The sequence below is a fragment of the Balaenoptera musculus genome, chromosome 18 (assembly GCF_009873245.2).
Source record: "Balaenoptera musculus isolate JJ_BM4_2016_0621 chromosome 18, mBalMus1.pri.v3, whole genome shotgun sequence".
Lineage (NCBI taxonomy): Eukaryota > Metazoa > Chordata > Mammalia > Artiodactyla > Balaenopteridae > Balaenoptera > Balaenoptera musculus.
Window position 1 is genome coordinate 1029896 of NC_045802.1, and position 27881 is coordinate 1057776.

At 40.2% G+C, this 27881-nt stretch overlaps 1 protein-coding gene across 1 annotated transcript in view; it reads left to right on the forward strand.

The window, feature by feature from the left end:
- The window catches only part of IFT88 (intraflagellar transport 88), a 71616-nt gene that overhangs the window by 23709 nt on the left and 20026 nt on the right, over positions 1-27881 (forward strand). The window contains 10 exon segments of the mRNA XM_036831982.1: positions 1562-1793; positions 3093-3163; positions 10720-10806; positions 16024-16123; positions 20371-20391; positions 20393-20458; positions 22366-22552; positions 23858-23966; positions 25735-25885; positions 26380-26495. Of these exon segments, the coding sequence (XP_036687877.1) occupies positions 1562-1793; positions 3093-3163; positions 10720-10806; positions 16024-16123; positions 20371-20391; positions 20393-20458; positions 22366-22552; positions 23858-23966; positions 25735-25885; positions 26380-26495 (1140 nt within the window).

Genomic DNA, 27881 nt, shown 5'->3' on the forward strand with positions numbered 1-27881 from the left:
CCGGTTCTTTAGAACATACCAGACTCCAGAATTCAAGACTGGAAACCAAGACCTCCTTACATTCTTACTACAGCTTGAGAAGGGAAGAGTGAGAGGAAGCGTTACTGTTGAATCTTAGAAGAGGGGGGAAGAGGGGGATGCTGGGATGTTTCCTGTTCTTACAGTATTTCAGGAGCAGAAACAGTAGATTACCTTATGGTCTGGTTATAACTATGGGAACATAGGAGGGTACCAGGATACTTACTGGTCATAATTTCTCCTAGGCACAATACAATGCCTCTGTGAAAGTTAATTTCTTTGTAAACGCCACTTTTCGCAGTAATTTGTTTTCGAATTATGCATGATATCTCATTATCATCAACAAATATCTAACTTACAGAACACAATGCCCTTGAGGTACTTTTAACCCAGGTGAGGCCAAGAATTTGAGCATTTTAGAAAAAGATAATAATATTATATAGTATATGTTAAGTGCTTAACAATCCATAATCAAGAGGTAGTATAGTAATTTAGTTGAAGGAATAATTATTGAGAACAAGAAAGGTCAAGAAAGGCTTAATGAAGGAGGTATACTTGAGTTGGTTACTAAAGTGAAGACAAGTGAAGGGGTAACATTCTCAACAAAGGGAGCACTGTGAGAAGAGTCCGGGAAATACTGTGATCTGATCAGAGAATTAGGAGTAAAAGGATTTAGTTGAAACGGGGTTATATTGAGGAGTGGTTAGAAATAAGGTAGGATCACATTCATTAGAATGGCTATAATATAGACAGTAATTAGTGTTGAGGAAGATGTAGAGAAATTGGAATCCTCATACGTTGGGGATATAAAATGGCCCAGACACTTTGGAAAATAATTAGGTTGCTTTTTTAAAAATTAAACACAAATTTACCATATGACCAATTCCATTCCTAGGTATATACCCAAGAGAAATGAAAACATGTGTTATCACAAAGGATTGTACAGGAATGTTTATAGCAGCATTATTCATAATAGCCAAAAAGTAGAAGCAATCCAGATGTCCATCAGGTAGTCAACGGATAAATAAAATGTGGTATAGCCATACAATAGAATACTATTCAGCAATAAAAAAGGAATGAAGTACTCTTACATGCTGTAATATGGAGGAACCTCAAAAAGATTATGCTAATTGAATGAAGCCAGACACAAAATATCACATATTGTAACTCCATTTATATACAATGTCTAGAAAGGCAAATCCAGAGAGACAGAATGTAAATTAGTGTTTGTCTGGGGCTAGAGGTGAGATCGAGGAATGACTGCAGATGGGCACAGGTTCTCTTTTTGGGGTGATGGAAATGACAGAGTAAGAATGTGGTTATGGTTCCACAACTGTGTTAATATAGCAATAATTATTGAATCATACACTTAAAATAAGTGAATTTTATGATGTGTAAAGTAAACCTCAATATAGCTTTAACAAAACAAAACAGAAAAGAAGTAAAGTGGGAAAGAAAAGAAGGAAATTATTTGTGGAATGTCTTGATTGCCATTCTAGGGAATTCAGACCTTTAAAGCGAATCCATGTTTATTTTTCTCTAGGATTAAAATTATGCAGAACATTGGAGTTACATTTATTAAAACTGGGCAGTATTCAGATGCCATTAATTCATTTGAGCACATAATGAGTATGGCACCAAACCTGAAGGCAGGCTTCAACCTAATTCTTAGTTACTTTGCTGTTGGAGATCGAGAAAAAATGAAGAAGGCATTCCAAAAACTGATTGCTGTTCCATTGGAAACTGATGAAGATGGTAAATACATTTCACCAAATGTGAGTGTGAAGAAGACTGTTATGTAGCCAGCGCCTAATTATCTGTGCTTCTCTGTCTCCAGCAATGAGAGAGTTGGAGTGGATGACATTTCAGGTTTCTCCCAGCTCTGTATTAATGTGTTTTATCATTTTCATTTGTTATTTAAATTAGGTTGACACCAGGGCTATTGAAATAGGGCTAGAGATTATGGTTAAAACAGACTGCACAGTTTTAGTCAAAAAACAAAAAGGAGAATCTTAGGAAAAATTGTCATTCTTTTTTTTTTTTTTTTTTTTAAACTTTTATTTATTATTTATTTATTATGTTTATTTTTGGCTGTGTTGGGTCTTCGTTTCTGTGTGAGGGCTTTCTCCAGTTGCGGCGAGTGGGGGCCACTCTTCATCGCGGTGCGCGGGCCTGTCACTATCGCGGCCTCTCTTGTTGCGGAGCAGAGGCTCCAGACGCTCAGGCTCAGTAGTTGTGGCTCATGGGCCCAGTTGCTCCGCGGCATGTGGGATCTTCCCAGACCAGGGCTCGAACCCGTGTCCCCTGCATTGGCAGGCAGATTCTCAACCACTGCGCCACCAGGGAAGCCCAAAATTGTCATTCTTTAATGTTATTTTATATGGAGTCATACCCTGTGCACTTGCCTGTGTTGATACATCACAACGTATAGTAATGTCAGTTTCATAAACTGAACCTGATAGGTCTTCCTGATAGGGTGTAAGGGTGCCGCAGCATAGTGGCTGGCCCCACTACTCAGTACTCAACTCGCCTTGTTCCTCTATATTTAAAATAGCACTAATTATAACAACCTACCGTATAGGGTTGTAAGGGTTAAATGAGGTAATGCATGTGAAATGCTTAAAATAGTACCTGGAACATAGTAAGTGCTGGGTAGATGTTAACTATTATATATAACTTTCATATTGAGAAAAAGTCATATATGTTGTGAAAGAAATCATCTATGTTTTCAATAGGAAGTAGCAATATGGATCATACTAAGTAATTGATGATCATTAAAGCATTTATATTTGAGTTAAGAATTCATAATATCACACATTTGTACTAACAACCACAGCTTCTGTGTACTTGGCCCTATTCTTTCCAGCCTGACCTTGTATCAACTGCTAGAATCTATGTTAGTTCAGTGGAGAATATGATAGGTAATCAGAAGTAAGAAGAAAAAGTTTACATAAGGGAAAATAGTTTAGAAAGATTAATATATTCTCCATTTTATACAGCTAGCCTAGTGGTGAGGTTGATTAGAAATCTAGTTCTTGATTCTTACTTCTGAATCACTCATTTTTTTCCCCCAGGATGACCCACATACTAATTTAGTGATTGAAGCTATAAAAAATGATCATCTAAGGCAAATGGAACGTGAAAGGTAATATTTTGGGCACTTCATGATTAAAACTTAATAATGTAGTCTTAACTTCTGTAAGAGAGTTGAATATGCATTCTGATTATTTCTTTCAGAACTTGTATTCAATATATTTCTTGAATAGTGCTGTCGTTTCACCATTTCTATACTCGACGGGATTCTTTTTTCTCCTTCAATATAATCTCAGTCCTCATGCTAATCCAAATTATTATTACTCAGTTACTCTTACTATTTCTCTGTAATTTGCTTTCCCTCTGCCTCTGGTGTAATATTAGAACTTTGTTCATATTACCTTTGTTCAAAAATTTATGTCTCTGTGTATCTTTATCATGGCCCCCAATTAAATTTCAACTCCCAAAGACAAAATTCTTTTTATTTATTTCATTTCTTCCTTTCTCCGATATGGTACCTAGTCTCTGTCAAGTATGGCTTGCACCTTCTAATATTTATTGAATATGCAACAGGTATCTTAGAAGTTATATCACATCACAGAGGGCTCTTAGTTTGTTTGTTTGTTTTTTAATTGTGATAAAATACACATAAAATTTATCTTAACCAAGATATGTAATTCTTCATTTCAAAGGTAGTGTTAGGTGCATTCACGTTGATTTGTAGCCAGTCTCCAGAACTCTTTTTATCTTCCAAACTGCAGCTCTGTACCCACTGAACAACTCCCATCCCCCTCCCCCAGCTCCTGGCAGCCACCACTCTGTTTTCTGTCTATGACCGTGACCTGCTCTAGGGACCTCATGGAAGTAGAATCACGGTACTGTCTGTTTGTGACTCGCTTTTCATCCACGGTGTAGCCGGTGACAGGATTTCCTTCCTTTTTAAGGCTGAATAATATTCCATTGTGTGGATGGAGGGCCCTTAATCTTTAGGATTTAGTTTAACAGGAAAAATTAAACTTACACTTCTGGGAAGATGGAGTAGATGTACTTCTCCATGTTCTTCCCGCTGAGTACAAATAAAAACCCCGGAAATTGTATATACAACAAAATGAGAAGAAAGGTAGAGACAAGAGGGCAGATCATCAAGGGACCCGGGGGCTTGAGGAACAGCATGGCAGTGATTCCCCTCACATTTCCCAGACTTGGAGCTGAAGAAGCTGGCAGTCAGAAAGCCAGGGGCTGCATTTTTAAAAAAGGCTCTAAGAAAAGCCAGAGGACAAGGTGAGGGGTAGGCTAGCAAGACAGAAAACTTGCAGACAAATGCCACAGAAAAAAGCTGTGGTCCCATCCCCACACATGCCAGCAACAGCCAAGTGGTTGCCTAGACTTCCACCCTCCCAAGGCTGTAAGGAGACACTCAGTACCCCAGCAGACCAAGTAGGGAGCAGGACTTTAATCCCCAAGGCCCTCCTGGAGCCCCGCCACTCTGACTCTGTGGTGTAGTGGACAGCACGTGGGGAGCCTGGAACTCCACCCCACCCAGCAGTACAGGGCGCTCTGGACCCTCCCTCCTGCGTGGTGTCAGAGGGGCAGTGGGGAACCAGGGCCTCGGTCATCACTCAGCTGTAACAAGGCCACCCCACCATGGTGTCAGTAGGGACCGGGGGACGCAGGGGCTCCCATCCCACCCAGCAGAAGCAAGGGCCTCCTCCCATGTGGGTGTCAAAGCAGGCTGTGTGGCGAATATGGGCTTCTCCCCTTATCTGGCATGTGATGCGGTGGTGTCTCTTCTTTCCCTGCTACAGTGGTGTCAGGAAAGACAGCTAAAACAGAAGATTTAAATAAAATTCAGTCTTTTTTTTCTCTATGTCAATTTTCATTTTTTCACAGTAAAATACAAAAGCATTCAGCTCTTTAAAGTATATCACTTGGGACTTCCCTGGTGGCGCAGTGGTTAAGAATCTGCCTGCCAATGCAGGGGACACGGGTTCGATCCCTGGTCCGGGAAGATCCCACATGCCGTGGAGCAACTAAGCCCATGTGCCACAACTACTGAGCCTGTGCTCTAGAGCCCACGTGTGCCACACGTGTGCCACAGCTGCCTGGAGCCCATGCTCCGCAACAAGAGAAGCCACCGCAATGAGAAGTCTGCACACCACAAGGAAGAGTAGCCCCCACTCGCCACAACTAGAGAAAGCCCATGCGCGGCAACGAAGACCCAACGCAGCCAAAAAAAAATAAATAATTAAAAAAAATAAATAACAATATAAAATACATCACTTGCCCAAATCCTCAGAATCAGGGTGAAAGTAGTATTGAAGAACCTGAATGAACATTATTTTATTTTTACTTTTTTATTGAAATGTAGTTGATTTACTATATATATATTTATTTTAGATTCTTTTCCATAGGTTATTACAAGATACTGAGTATAGTTCTCTGTGCTATGCAATAGGTTCTTGTTGGTTATCTATTTTATTTTTTTTATTTTTTAAAATTTATTTATTATTTATTTTTGGTTGCATTGGGTCTTCGTTGCTGTGTGCAGGCTTTCTCTAGTTGTGGCGAGTGGGGGCTACTCTTCATTGCGGTGTGCGGGCTTCTTATTGCGATTGCTTCTCTTGTTGCAGAGCATGGGCTCTAGGCACGTGGGCTTCAGTAGTTGTGGCACGCGGGCTCAGTAGTTGTGGCTCGCGGGCTGTAGAGCCCAGGCTCAGTAGTTGTGGCGCATGGGCTTAGTTGCTCCACAGCATGTGGGATCTTCCCGGACCAGGGATGGAACCGGTGTCCCCTGCATTGGCAGGCGGATTCTTAACCGCTGCACCACCAGGGAAGTCCCAGTTATCTATTTTATATATAGTAGTGTGTATATTTTAATCCCAAACTCCTAGTTTATTACCCCCCCTTCCCCTTTGGTAACCATAAGTTTATTTTCTATGCCTGTGAGTCTGTTTCTGTTTTCTAAGTAAGTTCATTTGTATCGTTTTTTTAGATTCCATGTAGAAGCAATATCGTATGATATTTGTCTTTGTCTGACTTACTTCACTTAGTATGATAATCTCTAGGTCCACCCATGTTGCTGCAAATGGCATTATTTCATTCTTTTTTTTAATGGCTGAGTAATATTCCATTGTGTATATATACCACATCTTCTAAAATTCAGTCTTATAATGTAAAAATGTCCAAGTTTCTTTTTCTTTTTTTTTTTGGCTGTGCGGTGGCTTGCGGCGGGTCTCAATTCCCTGACCAGGGATTGAACCTGGGCCACGGCAGTGAAAGCCTGGAATCCTAACCACTGGACAACCAGGGAATGTCCAAGTTTTGATCAAGAATCACTCGTCATACCAAGAACCAGGAAGATCTCAAACAGTGAAAAAAGATAGTCCATAGATGCCAACACTGAGATGTCAGAGATGTTAGAATTATCTGACAAATTTTAAAGCAATCATGATAAAAATGCTTGAACAAGCAATTATGAACACACTTAAAACAAGTGACAAAATAGCCTCAGAAAAGAAATAGAGTCTCAGCAAAGAAATGATATAAAGAAAAACCAAATGGAAATTTTAGAACTGAAGAATATAACAGCTGAAATGAAAAGCTCAGTGGAGGGACTCAACAGGAGAATGAAGGGGAGCCAGGAGAGATTTGGTGACTGGAAGAGAAAATGGAAATTATCTAATCTGAACAAATAGATAAAACAGACTAAAAACCAAAATAACCAGCGCCTCAGGGATCTCTGGGACTATTACAAAAGAACCAACATTTGTGTCATCAAGTCTGGGAAGGAGAGGTGAAAGGGATTAGGCTAAAGAAATAATAGCTGATAACTCCCTAAATTTGGCAAGGAAAATAAACTTACAGTACAAGGAGCTGAAGAAATCCCAAGGAGGATAAACCCAAGAAAATCCATGTTATGATATATCATGATTAAACTTCTGAAAATTAAAAACACGAAGTCTTTTTTTCTTAAAATATTTATTTTATTTATTTGGCTGTGCCAGGTCTTAGCTGTGGCATGCGGGATCTTTGATCTTCTTTGAGGCTTGCCGGCTCCTTAGTTGTGGCATGCGAACTCTCAGTTGTGGCATGTGGGATCTAGTTCCCTGACCAGGGATTGAACCCAGGCCCCCTGCCTTGGGAGTGTGGAGTCTCAAACCCTGGGCCAAAAGGGAAGTCCCTAAAATCACAAAGTCTTGTAAGGAGGCAGAGAAAACAACCCATAAGGGAAAAGCAATTAGAATGACAATGGGAAAGTCTTAAATCAATAACCTAAGCTCCCAGCTTAAGAACCTAGAAAAAGTATAAAATAATTAAGCTGTAAGGATGTATTGTACAGCACAGGGAATATAGCCAATATTTTGTAACTATAAATGGAATATAACCTTTAAAAATTGTGAATCACTATGTTGTACGCCTGCAACTTACATATATAAGTTTCAGGGATTTTATATATATATATATATTAATATTTTTCAGGTATTATATATTTTATATATATATAATGTACATCAACTATACCTCAATTAAAAAATAAAGAACCTAGAAAAAGAAGAGCAAAATCAACCCAAAAGAAGCAGAAGGAAAGAAAGAATAAAAGAACAGAAATCATTGGCACTGAAGAGAGAAACAATACAGAACATCAGTGAAACAGCTGATTCTTTGAATAGATCAGTAAAGTTAACAAACTTCTAACAAGACTGATGAAGGTAAAAGAAGACCCAAATTACTAGTATTAGGAACAAAATAGTAGCTATCACTACAGACCCTGCAGACATCAGAAAGATATTAAGGAAACACTACAGACAACCCTGTACACAGGGTTGTAAATTTGAAACTTAGACAAAATGGACCACTTTCTTAAAAAATACAAACTACCACAACTCACTTAATATGAAATAGATCGTTTGAATAGCCCTTTGAATGTTAAGGAAATTGAATTTATAAGGCAAATCTCCAGACCTATATGGTTTTACTAGAGAATTCTAGAAAATGTTTAAAGAAGAATAAACATCATTTCTATACAGTTTCTTCCAGAAAATAGTTCATTTTATGAACTAGTATTACCTTGATATCAAAATAAAACAGAAGAGACAGAAAACTACAGAAAAATATCTTATGACTATAGATTAAAAATTCTCAAGAAAATATTAGGAAACCAAAAATACTAACAAAATAGGAAAAGAATTATGCCCCATGACTAATTGGGATTTATCCCAAGACTACAAGATTGGTTTACCATCTAAAATTCAATTAATACGATACAGGATATCAGTAGAACAAAGGACAAAAGCCACATGATCATCTCAGTAAACCAAAAAAAAAGGAAAAATTGGGGGGGGAACAAATCCAAATCCATATTGGATTTTGTTTAACAAACAAACAAAACTTCAACAAGCTAGGAGTAGAAAGGAGGTTGCTCCATCTGATAAAGGACATCTATGAAAAACCCACAGTTTCACATTATAGTACTTAATGGTGAAAGACAGAAAGAAAAGTAACTAAAAGACTTACTTATCCAGATTGGAGAGAAGTAAAACTTATCTCTGTTTAAAGATCACATGATCTTGTACATAGAAGATCCTAAGGAACGCACTAAAAAAATTTACCACTGATAAACGAGTTCAGCAAGTTTCCAGAGTAAAAGATAAACATGCAAGAATCAACAGAATACTATAGAAGTGTGGTACACAGTGCTAGTGAGCTATCTGAAAATACCATAGAGGGGTGGTACACACTGCTAGTGAGCTGTCTGAAAATGAAATCAATTACATTTACAGTAGCATAAAAAATAATTTATTAGGAGTAAATTTAACAAATGAAATGCAAAACTTGTACTCTGAGAACTGTAAAACATCATTGGAAGAAATGCTAAATAAATGGAAAGAGATCACATGTTTATGGATAGGCACTTAGTACTGCTAAGATGGCAGTGCTCCCCAGATTACAGATTCAGTGTAATCCCTGTCAAAATCCCAGTAGTGTTTTTGCAGAAAGTGACAAGTTGATCCTAAAATTCATATGGAAATGTAAGGAATCCACAATAGCCAAAACAATGTTGAAAAAGAATAGAAAAGTTCGAGGACTCAAGCTACACAGCCACACTAATTAAGACAGTGTGATAATACTTTATGTTAGAAGCATAAAGACATACGTAAAAGTCAGTGGGATGGAATTGAGAGTCCAGAAATAAACTCTTACATTTATAGTCAATAAAACTGTCAGGACAATTCCATGGGGAAAGGATAGTCTTTTCAGCAAATGGTGCTGGAACAATTGAATGTGCTCATGCAAAAGAATGAAGTTGGACTTCTCTTTCACACCATACAGAAAAATTACTTCAAAATGGATCATAGACCTGAAAGTAAGAACTAGAATTACAAAATTCTTAGAAAAAAAACCATAGAAGTAAATATTATTGACCTGTGTTAGGCAATGGTTTCTTAGGTATGAAAACAATAGGTAAATAGAAAAAATAGGTAAATTGGACTTCACCAAAATTAAAGATTTTCGTTCTTCAAAGTACACCATCAAGAATGTGAAAACAACCTAATGAATGGGAGAAAATATTTGCAAGCCATGTATCCAAGAAGGGACCTACTTCTGCAGTACGTAGAAGAACTCTTCCAACTCACTAATAAAAAGGCCAAAACCTAATTAAAAATATACAAAAGATATGAATAGACATTTTTGCAAAACAGATATTCAAATGGCAATAAGCACATGAAAAGATGCTTAACTTCAGTACTCACTAGGGACATGCAACTCAAAACTGCAATGAGATAGCACTTCACACCCACTAGTGTGACTGAATCAAAAAGATAGATAATAACGTGTTGATGCGGATGTGGAGAAGTTGAAAGAAACCTTGTATGCTGATGGTGGAAATGTAAACTGGTACAGCCACTCTGGAAAAGTCTGGAAGTTCTTCATAGACTTAACGTATGACCCAGCAATTTGTCTCCTAGATACATACCAAAAAGAAATTAGAGCATACATCCACATAATAACATAATAAGTTATACAGGAATATTCATAGCAGCATTATTCGTATCCAGAAAGTGGAAACAACCCAAATGTCCACAACTGATGAATGGGTAAAAAATATATGATCCATCCATGCAATGGAATATTATTTAGCCATAAAATGAATGAAATACTGACATATGTTACAGTACACTTGAACCTTGAGGACGTTTTGATAAAGTGAAAGAAGCCAGTCACAAAAGACCACATATTCTATGATTCCATTTATAAAACGAAAGATGAAGATTAGGCAAATCTATAGAGACGTGTAGTAGTTCAGTTTTAGTATTTACCACAGTTTCTGTAGTGGCAGTTTTCACCCTTTCATTTCCACAGACAGTGCAGATTATGCAGCTTCAGCTGCCGAGTCCTGTGTATCTCTCTCTCCTTCCTTCTTTCTCCCTCCCTTCCCCCCCTTTCTTTCCTTCCTTCTTTCCTCAGAATGCATCACAGACCAAGAACTGCTGACCCCAAGGGCAGTCATGGCTTGCTGATCGCATTTCCCAGTCATGGTTTTCAACCTGATTTGTAAACAGATTGCTAGCATAGCTGCCCGGACAGTGTTTACACTTACATTTTAAGAAATAAATTGAAACTCTTTTTATACCATATTTCTAAATCTTTTTTGTTTGTTTGATATAGGAAAGCCATGGCAGAAAAATACATCATGACAGCAGCAAAACTCATTGCTCCTGTAATTGAAACATCTTTTGCTGTAGGTTATGATTGGTAAGAGAGAAATTCAGTATAACTGGATGGACATGATGTTTTCTAGTTTATACGTTTATTGATTTAAAACTTTGTTATTAGAAAAGTAAATAAATAATTGCAAATATTGATTTCTACTTATCAAGCAAATACTATTATATGGTAAGATTAGTATAGGCCACTCTAAAAGTTCTAACATATTTTTCTTATTGTTCATGTCATTTTGTAAATTAAGTACTAAGGCAAGTGTGCTACATTTGATATGTGGACACATAATTGCTTTCGTTGTATAAATTCCAGCCTGTGCCCTCTTCCTTTTTACTTTATCTTTTCTCATTATGTCCTTTTTCTACCTTAAATTTGTCAGTACTGCTAAACTTTTTATCCTGAGTAATACCTCTCACACCTAAAAAGGCTGTTGTCTGTGGATATATTTCCCAGATAGGAGTGAAGGGTTTTTAGAGCTGGAAAAACCTTAGGTCATTTTTTGGATGAGTAGTTGAATTTGTTTCTTCCACCCAGTACGACAATCCTCTTTATAGCATCCCATGTAGGTGCCATTTATCCTCTGCTTGGATTCTTACGGTGTTCAAATCATTTGCTTTATTTCTGAACATCTCTAAAGGTTAGAAAATTCTTCATTGTATTGAATCCATAGTTGCCCTTCATGAAACTCTTTTCTATGATCTTTCGAACCAATGTAGAGTGAGTCTGTGACCTCTTCTGCGTGGTACCCTACCAGAATTTTTAAAGTCCAAGATACATGTACATGGTTAGAAAACCGAGTAAGTACAGAAGAGTTACAGCTCCCGTTTTCTAATTACTTTTCATGTTTCTTCTTGGTGGAAGTAACGTATGCTTTCTTTACCATATCCTCATTACGATTCAGATTCTCGCCATGGAATCCATTGTCTCCCTGGTTTAGTTTGTTCTGGAGGCTTCATATTTGGCCCATGATGTTTGTTTTTCTGGTGTCTCCAGTTACCTCTCTGTCTTCTCTTGCACTCTTTGCTTCTCTTAGGTTATTTGGAGTCCTCCCTCTCGGAACTCTCCCTGCCCCAGTCTCTGTAAGCTGTTGGTTCCCTTAGCCTGGTGTTGAGTATCATCTTGGGGTTTACCTTCATGTCTTTCCCAGGTTGGATCCTCTTTCTTTTTGAACATCATCTTTATTTCTTCCTTGATTTCTTCCTGAATTAACCCCCTAAGATCTGTCTGTGCATGTCTGTAAGTGTCTAGTTCTGTCCTCATTCTTGGTTGATCATTTATTTGATCAGGTATGATACCCTAAGTTGTAACTTGTTTCCTCTTAGAACTCAAAAAGCATTTCTTCACTGTTAACTAGCACTATTGCTGATTAGAATTCTAATGCTAGTCTCATCCTTGCTATTTGTAGGTGACCTGCAGTTTCTTTCTGGTAATTTTTATAATTTTCTCTGTAGCTTTGTTCTGAAATTTCATAATGTGTTTAAATTTGTCTTTTTTTTTCCTCTATTTTCCTCTTAAGCACTCAATAGACCCCTCAATTTGCAGTCTATGTTTCCTTTCAATTTGAGTAAATATTATCTCCCTGCTAATTTACTTCCTTTTCCAGTTATAAATTTCTGTCAATTGGATTTGGACTTCCTTGTTACTTATCTTTCTTATATTTTCCAACTCTGGTTCTGCTTTGCTTTCTGGGAGACTTCTTTGAATTTCTCATTCAACTATTCCATTTAATTGTTTTATTTTGCATTTCCAAGAGCACGTTCTTTTTCTCTGGCTGTTCCTTGTCATTGTTGAGTCTGAGGGGAGGTCTGCAGGCTCCCCGTCCACTGTCTGGAGACGGCGGTCAGTGGCTCCCGCTGCCCAGCTCAGCGCTTCACTCCCCGTCCCTGGATCCCCAGCCTCACCTGGAGCAGGAAGCACGCTCCTCCGTGGCGCTTTCTTACCGTAGCCTCCTTTTCTCTGCTTCATAAGCCAGCACTCTTTTCATCCTTCCAGAAATTGTATTTCTCATGGGGGTGGAATGGGAAATAGTGCATGCCTGCTACTGTTTTGAATCAGAGGTTTTGCCAATTATTGCTGATAATGAGATAAGGGCTTTCTTCAAAGTTTTTTCTCTTTTCAGATAAACAGTTCCAGTTTCTTCATCCATTTCAGATACAGTGTGTTTTTCCAAAACGGCTGGTTTCCTACCTGACTGGTTGCTCGCCTAGTTTATAAACAAGTTCCTTAAAATGTGTCCCTGTATCTGTACATGTACTCCACATATGTTCTGATCAATGTATAGTACAACAAATCACTGTATCCCTTTCTGTGAACACCAAATGTTGGTTATAACCTAAGATCTCCTTGATTTGGGAGACAAGCCTCTCACAGTAAATGAACTCTGTTCATCTTTAATTATACTGAATAGTAAATGTTGTTTTACTGTTACTAAATCGAACCTGAATTCTCTTAATGTTTACTAAATCATATACATTTAATTTTCTAATGTTTTTAGCTTTTTAAGAAGATGATTATAGTTGTGTCTTTGCAATCTAGTAGTTGGTATGTAAGTGAAATTTTAAGTATTTATAAAATGCCAACCAGTCTGAGTGAAATTTTCCACTAACTTAACATTTTAACTTATCAAAACTAATTACTTTTGTCATATTAGACTTTTTAAAATTTTATTTTTGGCTGCGTTGGGTCTTTGTTGCTGCGCGTGGGCTTTCTCTAGTTGCGGCAAGCGGAGCTACTCTTCGTTACGCTGCGTGGGCTTCTCATTGCGGTGGCTTCTCTTGTTGTGGAGCACGGGCTCTAGGCTCACAGGCTTCAGTAGTTGTGGCTCGCGGGCTCAGTAGTTGTGGCTCGCAGCTTCTAGAGCACAGGCTCAGTAGTTGTGGCTCACGGGCTTAGTTGCTCCACGGCATGTGGGATCTTCCAGGACCAGGGCCTGCATTGTCAGGCGGATTCTTTTGCTGATTTAAAAATTTTCTCTTTGTCTTTGAATTTAGATAGTTTTATTACAATGTATCATAGAGAAAATTGTTTTGAGTTGAACTTTTGGGGTTGTCTCTTAGTTTCATGAACTTGGATGTCCACATCTCTCCCCAGATTTGGGAAGTTCTCAGCCATTATTTCTTTTTTAAAGAATTTTATTGAATTATAGTTGATTTACAGTGTTGTATACAACAAAAATAAATATTTATTGTTTACTTCAGGCCAGTTGGAAGTTCAGGATAAAAGTATCTGCCTTCAAGAAATTTACCAGTTTAGCTAATGTTGGTTGTCACCTAAGATCTCCTTGATTAGCTAAGTAGATAATTATATTAGCAATCACAAACATTGTAAACTGCTATGTTATACTAATGTAACAAGTTATGTTTTATTGTGTGCTGTGTGATTTCTTAGTCCCAATTGCTAATGCTAATGTAGTTTGTTGTCATGGTGTCATGGAAGGCTCCCCAGATTGAGTGACATTTGGGCTGAGGCTTGAAGGATTAGTAGGAATAAAAGTGGGGGAAGGGAGGGAGGATATTGTAAGTAGAGAGAAGAGTGTCTCAAGGGCCAAGATGTTGGCAGCCCTTCTTGTATAGATTCTTCTGGATAATTAGCCCAAAGGTTCTAAGGCATCCTGTCTGTCTAGCATGGTGGGAGCTTTGTTCCATCCTTAGGAAATTGAGAAAAAAAGTGACTCCAGTAATTTTCTGTGGGGCTTAATCCCTTTGCAGAATCCTGTTTGGTAACAGGAGGGAAGAGCATCATGCCTTTGTCCTTGAGCCACTTGATTTGTTGATGGCAGCTCAGGGAACGAGTCAGCGTCTTAAATATTTCCGACTTTTCTGATCTTCCACATCTTTGGGTTTGTGAGCCCCTCTTCCTGGAACACCCTTCCCCTTTTGTCAAATCGATTCATCCTTGTCCCTTAAACCGAGCTCCCACATGTCTGGAATACCTTTCCTGTCTGGTTTAGTGTCTCCACCCCTCCATTCCTGTATTTCTTCACCGCGGTTCTTATACCTAGCTCAGTTTACAGGTCTGCTTCCACTCGAGGGCAAGAACTGTATTTTGTGTGTCCTGGTAGCCCTGTACCAGACGTAATGTCTCACACGTTGTAGACATTCGGTGACCATTTGCTGCGTGCGTCGTGGAATAGAGGGTTTCCCCGTTACTTTGGGGAGCCCTGCATGCTGCTTTGCTGAGAGGGTCCTCCAGGGGGGCCTGACAGGCTGGGTTTCACATCCTCTCTCACCACTCCAAGCAGAAGGGCTGTTTTATAAATCAGAGTTTAAAAAATGTTCTGCTTGAAGAAAGGGATCTTCTGCTTCAATAATTTTATTTTTTAATTTTATCTTTTAAAATTATGTATTTATTTATTTGGCTGCGCCGGGTGTTAGTTGCAGCATGCAGGGATCTAGTTCCCTGACCAGGGATTGAACTCGGGCCCCCTGAATTGGGAGTGTGGAGTCTTAACCACTGGACCGCCAGGAAGTCCCAGTATTTTTAAATTATTGGTCTAAGCCAGTGGCTTTGAAACATTTTTGAACCAGACCCTCAGTGAGAAAACGATGAAGCACCCCCCCTTGCCCTTGTTATGCACAAAGCCCTTTGATAGCTTTTCTCTTCTGTTACTTGAAAGGTCATGATCCTCAATTTGAAAAACATTAGTCTTGGTGCAGTGGGTTTTGGTAGCAATAGAAATTGGGCTCAAGTTCTTGGCAGTTTTCTACTTGTGCGATCTATTTTTGTATCTATGACATGAAATAATGCCAGTCTTTCAGGGCTGTGGTGAGGACTAAATGTGTTCATGCTTACAGGAATTGGCACATTGCCTGATGTTTAGTTAACAGTAGATGTTCTGTGTGCCCTGGGCAATGGATCCATGAAAGTCTGTTCAAGTTTGGACACAAAAAATTAAATATATTCTCAAGTTCTGTAGAATTTTTCTCACCATCAGAGCATTTAAGATGAAAAAATATATAGAAACAGTTTTACCTGTTACAAACTGAAGTTGTTTTATTAATTTTAAAATGAGAATTTTATTTAAAATACCATAAATAATTAGATGCGACAAGAGGCTAATGAAAAATTGGCTGAGAAAACGGGTTTGGAACTGAAGAGCTCTGTAACTTAATGCCTGTGTTGGAAGGAGTCAGGTGCTCAGTCCTACAGAACACTAGGGGCACTTTTAAACACTTGTGAAAAGTCACAGTTAAGAAAACCTAGATATATTAAAACAAAATAAAATAACCGTTTTTACCCTTTACTTTATAGGTGTGTTGAAGTTGTGAAAGCTTCTCAGTATGTAGAGCTGGCAAATGATCTGGAAATAAACAAAGCAATTACGTACCTGAGACAAAAGGACTTTAATCAAGTAAGTTTAAAAAAATGTTTAGATGGAAGTTAATGTTAACTGGTCAAAGCGATAATACCGTGAAACTCCTTTCCAGATTACTGTTACCTGTGATTATTCTGAAGTTGAATAATATTTTTATTTCTACCTTAACATAATTTCCTTTAATATAGCGTGTTTTTAATTGTGACCTGTTTGTCCTGTTTCCCTTTTTTTGGCCGCACGGCATGTGGGATCATAGTTCCCTGACCAGGGATTGAAACCAGGTCCCCTTCAGTGGAAGCATAGAGTCCTAACCACTGGACCACCAGGGAATTCCCCTGTCCTGTTTCTTAAAATATAAACGCTTGCCATGTACAACATGGCTGCTAAAATACTAAACCATATTCTAGTCCAGAGGTCAACTTTCCCCAGAGGTTTTCAGAGTGTTCCCTGAAGCTTGGAGGCTGTTCAGAGTCAGGTTCGTACCCGGGCGGTGGGGGAGGCCGGAAGCCGGAGCAGCAGCCTGGTGCCTGAGCAGCTCTCCTGGCATCTGTTGTACGTGTTTGGTTTACTCGTTGACGTTGCGTTGGGCACGAAAGGGATCTGTCACTGGTCCCACCACTGGCCTGCCACCTGAGGTGGGGTGGAACGGTGCTTCCCTTCCACAGTCTGCCTCACAGGAGAACAGAAGAACAGCTTTTTAAAAGGGGCCGGGGATCACAAAGGAGAATAAAGAGAATGAAACTTGATACCCTAGTTTATAAAACCAGTGGTTAGTAGCGTATATGCCTGCAATGTAGAAAACTCAGCTCTTCCGCGTTTAGACCCAGAGAGTGAGGGCCAGAGGGAGCCCCAGTGTCTTTCCGCCATGCTCTCCTGAGCCAGTTTCAGGCTTTCTTCCTATTTAAGGACCTTCCGTTTTCCTGGAGACAGTAGAAGTAACTGACCCTTTGTCGGGGAGGAGGGAGAAGGGCATCTTCCCCGAGGACGTGAGCGAAGGGGAAGCAGCCCGGTGCTCCTGGCGCTGCCGTGTGGTGAAGGCTGGGGCAGCACCCCGGCTGGCCCACGGTGCGCATGGGTTCAGCGTGCTTAACGATTGTTCAGCGTTTGTAAAGCATAAGAAGACTTTCTAGGTATCCTTGTGTCTGTTCTGCCATTTGAGCGTCACACCCTTGGGCATTAAAAATGCCACCGATGAAACTCTGATCCTGTTGGGATGCTGAAAAGTGGAAGTGAAGTGAGACAGATTGGTCTTTGCTATCTTGCTGGAGTCATCTGTGGACCAAAAAAATAATTTCGTGTCTGTGTGAGAAGTACTGTTACAGATAACAAAATAGAGAAAGCCATTTTCCGAGTTTTCTGTTGATACTTTTAAATGGTCTTTTTAGAAAGGTTTAACACTGTATTATCGTCTATGTTTTAAAAGTGTGTTCACTAAGGAATAAACCCGCTAATTTTTTCATATTTAAATTCATTTAACCCAAATCATATTGTTTGCTGCTTTCCTAGCTGTTCTCATTCAAAATATTTTTTGTTCCATTTGCCTATGTACAATTTTAATATCAATTATTTTACTGATGTTTTAAAAATGTAATTTCTGCTTTCTTTTACATCGCTGCTTTTACTTTGTGTTTCTTTTGTTGTGTATTGTAAGTATGACGAGGTAGGTATAACACAATCTTAGTTTGGAAGGAACACTTTTAGGTTAAAAAGGATTGGATTGACGTATCTCATAATGATCATTGATTAAGATGCTTTATTTATTTATTTATTTTTGGCTGCATTGGGTCTTCATTGCTGCACGCAGACTTTCTCTAGTTGCGGCGAGCGGGGGCTACTCTTCGTTGTGGTGCACTGGCTTCTCATTGTGGTGGCTTCTCTTATTGCGGAGCACGGGCTCTAGGTGCGCAGGCTTCCGTAGTTGTGGCACATGGGCTCAGTAGTTATGACTCATGGGCTCCAGAGCGCAGGCTCAGTAGTTGTGGCACACGGGCTTAGTTGCTCCACGGCATGTGGGATCTTCCCGGACCAGGGCTCGAACCCGTGTACCCTGCATTGGCAGGGGGATTCTTAACCACTGTGCCACCAGGGAAGCCCGAAGATGCTTCGTTTACAACTTGGCGTAATGTTGTAAATGTTTTTCAAAAAAAATGCTGAAATTGAAATCTCAGAGTATGGTTTTTTTGTGGTGATAGTGTTGTTTTGTAGCAGAGAAAGAACTCCACTAAAGCCACAGGTGGATGGGGTGAAAGCCAGTGGTGGTGGACAGACATACCCAGAGGAAAGCTGAAGCCCTTAGTGGACGGCATCAGCCAGGAAAGAAAACCAAAACGGAGATTTGTCTATTTTCCTAATTCTTCTTGGGGAAAAAAACCCCCAAACTAACAATGTTTATTTTCATTATTTGTTTTGCCATTTACAACTAAATTTTATTGTGAACTTTTATCTGTTTCATTTATAAATTGATTTACATTATTTTACTTTTAAAAACAGAAACATTAGAGATGCATTCATTGAATGTGTAAAGAACAGTATGAAAACAGCCTATTTCAAAGCCAAAAATACCTGAGAATGTTCCTTTTTTTAGAATATTAACCTTTTCAGGATAGCTGTAGTTTAGAAGCTTAAAATTTGAAATATGTTTTTACTCTGTCCATGTTTTTAAATGAATGTTTTAAGTTCTAAATATTCTTGTTAATTCTTCTGAGTAATAACTTCGGGTTGCATTGTTGTTGATGTATTGTTTGGATTCGTAGCAACCTTTTGTGGGGAGAATAGATTTGGTGTTAAACGTAGTCTTAAAGTATTGTTATCGATGAGCCACAGATTAACAAATATCAGAATTTTAAGGTCCAACACATTTCCTTGACTATAATGTGAATAGCTGCTTTGAAAGGAACGATATAAACTGATAGCGTTCCGTTTTTAAAAAATTACCATTGTTGTTAGTTTGCTTTCGGGTTCTGCTTTCTGGATGTCAGAAATATCAGAGAACAGCCTTCTTCCCCTCTACAGTCTACTTGAGTCAGAGGATTCAATGGATATGTGAGTTATGCCTATTCACGTGCCTTATAATTAATTAATTAATTATTTTTGGCCGTGCCACACGGCTTGTGAGATCTTAGTTCCCTGACCAGAGATTGAACCCACGCCCTCAGCAGCAAAAGCGTGGAGTCCTCACCACTGGACCTCCAGGGAAGTCCCCACTTGCCTTATATTTTAAATTAGCGCATACATTTATAGTGACACAATCTGAAAGTAAAGATGAAAACATCTCAGTCCTTATTCAATGTGAAATGCAGCTTATAAAGCTTAGAGGCTCAGAAGAGGAGCTGGGGGTTGGGTGGAGTTGGGGAGGTGGCTTCTGCAGGGAGTCACTTCCAGGTAAGTTTTAGGAGCTTCTTGTTATGGAAGAGCCTTCCAAGAAAGAAAGTGAGAAAGGGGGTCTCAAGATGGAGGGTATGGCGTTTGGGTTTTTCTCTTACAGAATTTACTTTGTGGGATTATAAACTAATGGTCTGGAAACTTCCAACAGTTTTCTCTCGAGTAATCAAGACCCTTTAAGAGAGCCGTTCTTTACTGCGCTATGACCGGGTGTGCAGGTCTCCTGCCCTTGGCCGCAGGGGAGTCACGTGCTCGGTGGCCCGGCGCAGGGCTCGGACCTCACGGCGTCCACCGGCTCAGGGCTCTGACCACACGGTGTCCACCGGCTCAGGGCTCTGACCGCACGGCGTCCACCGGCTCAGGGCTCGGACCGCACGGCGTCCAGCAGCAGCAGCTGCGGCCCCTGCAGAAGCTGAGCAGGGCTTTGCTTGGACACAACTGCTCCCCAGGAGCCAGCGGCCAAGCATTTTCTATTCAGTAAATGTATTGTAAAGGAAGGAAGGAAAACCATGTCTTTTTCCTGTTTCTGGTACCTTTCAGTAACTTCTAGGTGGAGAACTCATCCACCTCTCATGCAAGGAGCCTGGCATCCCAAGTGTCCTGCCAGGTCGGGGCATCTCAGACTTGCCAGGGGGTAAAAATGTGCTTTCCTCATGGCTTCAGAGTGTAGTTACATTTGGATCTGTATCAGGTCACTTTGTGACGCTCCCAGAATTGCTTTCTATCCCAGTTTTGAGAATTCTTTTTCACAAGTACTGATAATCAAGTGAAATTCTCATCTGTCATCTGTTTTCCTGAACACACTAATCACCCCTCTGTGCCTTTCCTGGTCTTGTCCCCAAACTTAAGCCTAAATGCTATCATATTACAAAGGTAATAACTTGCAGATATTTCATTTTTAGGCTGTGGAGACCTTAAAAATGTTTGAAAAAAAAGGACAGTAGTGTGAAGAGTGCAGCTGCAACCAACCTCTCATTCCTGTATTATTTGGTGAGTTCTGCTTTTCATAACTATGTTGGTACTGTGGTATTTTTACGTTGCTGCCCAAGGAGGGGCTCTGGAGAAGCGGGGTGGAGAAGGACAGCACGGCTGGGGTGGGTCTGGGGGCCGCTTGGGTGGTGGACGTGAGTGTGAGGCCATCTCAGAAGGAGGACGGAGGGAGGACCTGTGGAGCTGATCTCAGATGGGAAATCAGGGTTAGAGATAAAATGCGTGGTTGTCTCTGTAGAGGTTTAAGCTTTGATGATAGATGCCACGGACGGAATGATTGTCTCCCCAAAATTCATCTTTGAAGCCCTAACACCCAACGTGACTGTATTTGGAGGTGGGGAATTAGGGTTGGCTGAGGTCATGAGGGGAGCCCCCATGATGGGATTAGTGCCTTTATTAGAGGAGAAGGGGACCAAAGCCCTGTGCCCTGTGAGGACACAGCAAGGAGGCCGTCTGCAGATGTGGACGTGGGCCCTCACCAGATACCAGGCCTGCTGACCCCCTGGTCTTTGACCTCCAGCCTCCGGAACCGTGAGAAGTAGCTGTGAATTGTTGAAGCCCTGTTTCTGGTACGCAGACAGCAGGTGGTGTCTCCAGGGTGTGAGCAGAGCACAGGGCTGGGGGCTGAGGAGGCCAGAGTGCAAATCCGTGGAGGAGACAGGAAAGGAACTAGCAAAGCATGATGGCTTTGGGGGGGCAGGCATGGTGAGAGCAGAGAGGGGGCACGGGAGAACAAAGGCCCCTGGGGGGGGGCAGCGGGGGAAGGCTCAGCCCACCCTGCAGGACGGTCCGCTGGAGCAGGGCTGGGCCTTTGCACCTGCAGCCGCCTCGTGTTCTCCCCCCCTCCCCCTCCCCTCTCCCCTTCCCCTCCCCCTCCCCTCTCCTCCGTGTGCAGCTGCCCTTCCCTCCCTGGACCCTGAGGTCATCCCCTCACAGCTCTCCAGTCCCCGTCAGCAACCCGTCACTGCTCTTCTAAGTTGTGCCTGAAGCTTAATCCAAAAGACAGTGTTACATGGTTTAGTGTTTATGACGGCAGCACCCCGCTCTTAGGGAGTCCACACAGATACTTGTATGTGAATGTTCAGAGCAGCGTTATTCATAATAACCAGGAGTGGGTGGAAACAACCCAGGTGCCCGTGAACTTGGTGGAGAGGTCTGTGGGACTCGGATGCCCTCTGTGGTCCACAGCCCAGCCCGGCACGGATCTGGGTCCTCTGCAGGAGCAATAGCTGGACATGGGTGGGGAGCGAGGGCGAGCTGGGCCAGGGGTGTGAGTCTGCACCCGCCCTGCCCCTGGAGACTGGGAAGGACCTTCAGAGGGTAAGGTGCCGCCACACATTCACATGCACGGCCACTGGACAAGGATCACGGGGGATGGGAGGTGGGAAGCAGCGCCCCTCCCTCAGCCACGCCGACGAGGCACCAGCAGTTATGAGAGGTGGGAGGCCCTCGCGGCACAGGTGAATGCCAGCCCAGCCGCGTCCTAATCAGGCACTGGCGGTGGGGACGGAGCGGAGGCGTGGGCTGTGGCGATGCGGGACCCACCGGCCATGCAGCCAGGGTGACGGGGCAGGAGGGCGGTGGGGCCTCTAGCTGGGTGGGTGCCGTGGGTGTGGGGAGCTCCCACCTGCAGTCAGTGATGGCAGGAAGGTGGGTGCTGGAGATGGAACCGCTGCTGTGGAAGTGGTGCTGGTGTCCAGACCATGGCTGTGGAGCAGTCGGTTGTAAGAAACTTCTTGACAAGTAAGACCTTTTGCGGAGTGAGTCCAGCGAGACCAAGATATGTAAAATATGTGCTTGTTTATCCTGTCTGTAATCTCGGAAAGTCCCTTTATCATGTCTGTAATCTCAGAAGAGGCAGAAGGGGTATGTGAACTTCAAATAATTTGTATATTTTTGTACTTTAGGAGAATGAGTTCGCACAAGCCAGTAGCTATGCAGATTTAGCTGTGAACTCTGACAGATATAACCCGTCAGCTCTTACTAATAAAGGGAATACAGTTTTTGCAAATGGTGACTATGAGAAGGCAGCTGAATTCTATAAAGAGGCTCTAAGAAATGATTCTTCTTGTACTGAAGCACTTTACAATATTGGTAAGTAAAACAGGCAAAATTGCCTTCTTCTTTTTTTTTTTTTTTTTTGCTTAAAAAGCTCCAATTCATTGAGGGGAAGAGTTCCTTGCAACAAAAAGTTGAAAAGAAGACTCTTGGATTATAGACTATTTTTAATGGAATTAATGACTCAGAATCTGGACACTTGTGAGATTTGGGTAGATGTTGCCGAAATTCCCTCTAAAAAGACTTTCAGGTTCCTCCCACTGTGGTATGAGAATGTTTCCCGAATTCCTGCTAATACTGGATATTATAATTCAACTTTTGCCAAACTGATAGGTGGGGGAAAAAATCTCATTTTCTTCCTTTCTTTTTTTTTTTTTTTTTTTAATAAATTTATTTATGTTTGGCTGCGTTGGGTCTTTGTTGCTGTGCACTGGCTTTCTCTAGTTGCGGTGAGCGGGGGCTACTCTTTGTTGCGGTGCATGGGCTCTAGGTGCGTGGACTTCAGTAGTTGTGGCACACAGGCTCAGTAGTTGTGGCATGCAGGCTCAGTAGTTGTGGCGCATAGGCTTAGTTGCTCCATGACATGTGGGATCTTCCTGGACCAGGGCTCGAACCTGTATCCCCTGCGTTGGCAGGCAGATTCTCAACCACTGCGCCACCAGGGAAGCCCTCCTTTCATGCTTTTATAGCTTTGTTTTTTCTATTTAGTTTTAAAATAAAAATTGAATTTATTTGAAAAAGGAATAAATTCAGGAGAGGAATGTGTGGTTTTTTTCGTCATGCATAATCACTTGTCCTGGCACTGTTTATTACTTGTCCCTTAGTCCTCCTTGAGTTTATTTATTTTTAAAAAAATATTTTATTCATTCATTCATTCATTCATAAATTCATTCATTCTTGCTGCGCCTGGTCTTAGTTGCAGCATGCATGCGGGATCTAGTTCCCCAACCAGGGATCAAACCCAGCCCCCCATCATTGGGAGCACTGACTCTTACCCACTGGACCACCAGGGAAGTCCCAGTCCTCCCTGACTTTAACTAAATTCTGTAACCCAGCCCATTTCTGAACTGTTTGTGCTGTTCTTTTAATGTTTGTCATTCCTGCTCCCCTCAACACTTCAAAACATGCACTAAAGCTTTCATGGTTTAGTGTCTGCCAAACATTAGTGGAATTTCCTGCCCCTGCCTTGTTCCTTTTTTTTTTTTTGATTGTGTTCATCTTTATTTTCTCTTTTGGATGACTATTTACCTATATTTAAATATTCATTCTGTTACTTTGAGAAAATTACTACCAGTACTAGTATTTATAGCTTACCTTTTTTTCTCTTTCTTCTTTTTAAAGGCCTTACCTATAAGAAGCTAAACCGGCTTGATGAAGCTTTGGACTGTTTCCTGAAACTTCACGCAATCCTAAGAAACAGCGCCCAAGTCCTTTACCAGATAGCAAATATGTATCTTATGTGAAAAACTTAAGGGCAGTTATTAATTCAGTCAGTTGGTGATTGAGTACCACTTATTAAATAAGCTTAACCAGTGAATTAATTGATGGGGGTATATTTTAAAACCTAACTGTCAAATTAATATGTGATGAAAATATAATTTGAGTGATCCTGTTTTAAAGGGTCATTTGCATTGTAGGAGGAATTATTTAGAAGTTGCAACTAGTACTAATTTTTAGACATAATAATTGAAGTAATTGGGTATCATGTCGAGTCCACACAAGATGTTCATTGAGCGTAAATTAGACCCTTCAGGGAATTCCCTGGCCGTCCAGTGGGTAGGACTCATCGCTCTCACTGCCAGGGCCCGGATTTGATCCCGGGTCAGGGAACTTAAGACCCTGCAAGCCGTGTGGCGCAGCCAAAAAAAAAAAAAATAATAATGATAATGATTAAAAAATTTTAAGTATTGTCTCCTGTGCTTCTGGTAGGGTAGATAAAATTTTTTTTGATAAAAAATGTTAATTTTAGAGCAGATAGTGGCATAGTTATTTCTTTTAGCCTTTTTGTTTTGTCCAGTTCATGCCTCTGAAGGTGCCAGTGTCATGACCTGCTGGTGCCCAGTTCCCGATCAGTTTGGATCCAGTCAAGCAGTTGTTGTGTTTGAGGCTGTTTGAATACATTTCCTTATTTTTATGTTTTTCTTATGGTATCACATTTCTCATCATTAAAAATAGAAGGCTCTTCTTTTTTTTCTTTTTTTAATAAATTTATCTATTTTATTTATTTATTTTTGGCTGCATTGGGTCTTGGTTGCTGCACGCAGGCTTTCTCTAGTTGCGGCAAACGGGCTACTCGTCATTGTGGTGCACGGGCTTCTCATTGTGGTGGCTTCTCTTGTTGTGGAGCGCGGGCTCTAGGTGAGCAGGCTTCAGTAGTTGTGGCACGAGGGCTCAGTAGTTGTGGTTTGTGGGCTCTGGAGCACAGGCTCAGTAGTTGTGGTGCACGGGCTTAGTTGCTCCGTGGCATGTGGGATCTTCCTGGACCAGGGCTCAAACCCGTGTCCCCTGCATTGGCAGGCGGATTCGTAACCAGTGCGCCACCAGGGAAGCCCCAAGGCTCTTCTTTTTCAGTGAAACTTTGGATTGGAATATTTTCATTTCATTAAGACAACTAATACAAAATAAATAGTAAGTAATCAATAAGTACTGGTGTGAATAAATTATTTGAGTGCATGCAGAGGACTTACTAGGCATTAAAGCTACAAAAAACTGTCTTGGGCTTGTAATGTAATTAGGGAAAACTCAATGGAAAATACATGGAAACCATTCCTTTAAAATGTTGAACATTTAAGAGAGGTAGAATAATTGAAACACAGCATTCAGGCATTTTTTTTAAGGACAAATTTTGGACAAAACTTTGAATAAAACAGCACACTATTAATTCTACTAGAAATTTGGCAGTTGATCTTAGTGGGTAGTAATGAAGTAAAAGGAAAAACAAGGTGTGTGTGTGTATATATATATATATATGTCCTATATATATATATATATATATATATATATATATATATATATATATATATATATATATGGGACAACAGTGTTATTGCCAGTATGACCATTTTTCATCCTCATCCCTGACGAAATCCAGAGTAAACAGTATTAAGTAGCACATTAGTACAGACTAGGAAATATTTTTATGAAATGTTGGTTTTAGGTTTGCTTATTGATCAGTGAATTTAGAAAAATTGTGTTATCCTTCATTGAAACTGTCTAAGATACGAATTAATGGAAGATCCCAATCAAGCTATGGAATGGTTAATGCAGCTGATCAGTGTTGTTCCAACTGACTCCAGAGCTTTGTCGAAACTGGGAGGACTATATGACAGTGAGGGGGATAAATCCCAAGCATTCCAGTATTACTATGAGGTGGGTGTGCAGACTTGCCTTCCTTCTGCTTTTTAGCCTTTTGTGAATTGTTATAAAAAAGACAGCAGGCCTTTTAATTTTTAAAAATTATAAATGCTTATTAGCTTTTAAATAAATAATGATTTAAAATAAAACATTTGTGGAAGATAAAGTTAGTTTGTGATTATTTTAATAAAAAGTAAAATAAAAGGTACCAATGCATTTTTCTCTTGAAGGATGATTTAATCCCTTTTGAGTCTATTGCATATTTAATTTGACTCGGATCATATATCAGTACATCAAAAAGATATTTATAGATAATTGAAAAATGTGTCAAACAAATCTTAAGTTTTCCAAATCTTACATAGTTTCAAAACTTGAACAGTGCTTGTGACAGTCATACTTTTTAAGTAAGAAATACCACACTGTATAACTTAATCCAGCCTGTGGGGAAGATGTTGGGGAGTGAACTGTGCGTTGTGACTGAAGTTCTTTTGTCACACCTCCCTTTCCAGTCGTATAGGTATTTCCCGTCCAATATTGAAGTCATCGAGTGGCTCGGGGCCTATTACATTGACACCCAGTTTTGTGAAAAAGCCATTCAGTACTTTGAAAGAGCTTCTCTTATACAGTAGGTAACTGTTACGATTTTATGTTTAGTTAAATGTCTACAATCTGATAGACGTACTGAGTTCATGAGCAGTTATTAGTGAACATTCAGGCATCATTTCGATTTTCTTGTATTGTGATTCATTTGACTTGGTCTTTATTATGATAAATATATTTCCTTTTTATGCAAATGTTTTAAAAAATACCTTCAAGGTACTTTTCTGTGTGTATTTTTCTTTTTCACATCTCAGTAAACAAGTATTATTTCTTTATCAATCAGAAAATGACTGTCTCAGTCCAAAGACAAAGTTTCATTTCTGAAAGAGTCCTAATTGAAATGTTTCATTGGTCTCAATTTGTAATTGATATACATTATATATTAAAAATCAGGACTTCCCTGGTGGCGCAGTGGTTAAGAATCCGCCTACCAATGCAGGGGACACGGGTTCGAGCCCTGGTCTGGGAAGATCCCACATGCCACGGAGCAGCTAAGCCCGTGTGCCACAACTACTGAGCCTGCACTCTAGAGCCTGCGAGCCACAACTACTGAAGCCCGTACGCCTAGAGCCCATGCTCTGCAACAAGAGAAGCCACCTCATTGAGAAGCCCGTGCACCGCAACAAAGAGTAGCCCCCGCTCGCCGCAATTAGAGAAAGCCTGCGTGCAGCAACAAAGACCTAACGCAGCCAAAATTAAATAAATAAATGAATTTATTTAAAAAAAAAAAAAAAGAAAGAAAGCAGGAATAGCAATATTAACTTCAGACAGAACAGAAATCAAAGTGAGGAAACTTATAAAAAAAAAAAAACTCTTAAAAATGTCTTTAAATTCATATCAGAATGTTTTATTCATTATTCAAAAATAATTGGGATATATCATGTTGTGTTTTGTATTTGGCCAAATTGAATTTTAACATTAGATGTGGGGAGAGGGGAGCGGAGAGGGACAAGGTAGGGGTAAGGGATTACAAGGTACAAACTACTATGTATAAAATAAATAAGATACAAGGATGTATTGTGCAGCACAGGAAGTATAGCCAATATTTTATAATAACTATAAATGGGGTATAATCTATAAAAATTTTGAATCACTGTGTTGTACACTTGAAACTAATACTGTAAATCAACTATACCTCAATTTGAAAGAAAAGAGAAGTGAGGAGAGCATTAAATTATTCCCTAGTCTTTTATTCCTTCAAATTTTGTTTTTCTCAGAAATTTTTAGTAGTAGTCTTTAGAAATTCTGGTCATGTTTATTTTAGAAAAGAAATTCATTTCTTTTTAAGGGAAAAAAAAGAAAATAGATTTCTTTTTTACTTTCTTTTTAGTTGAAGTCTAATTGTTCAAACACAAGGTCAAAAATTGCCTCTTGGATACTAAATTTGCAAGCCTAAGCCTAGGTTTTTAAG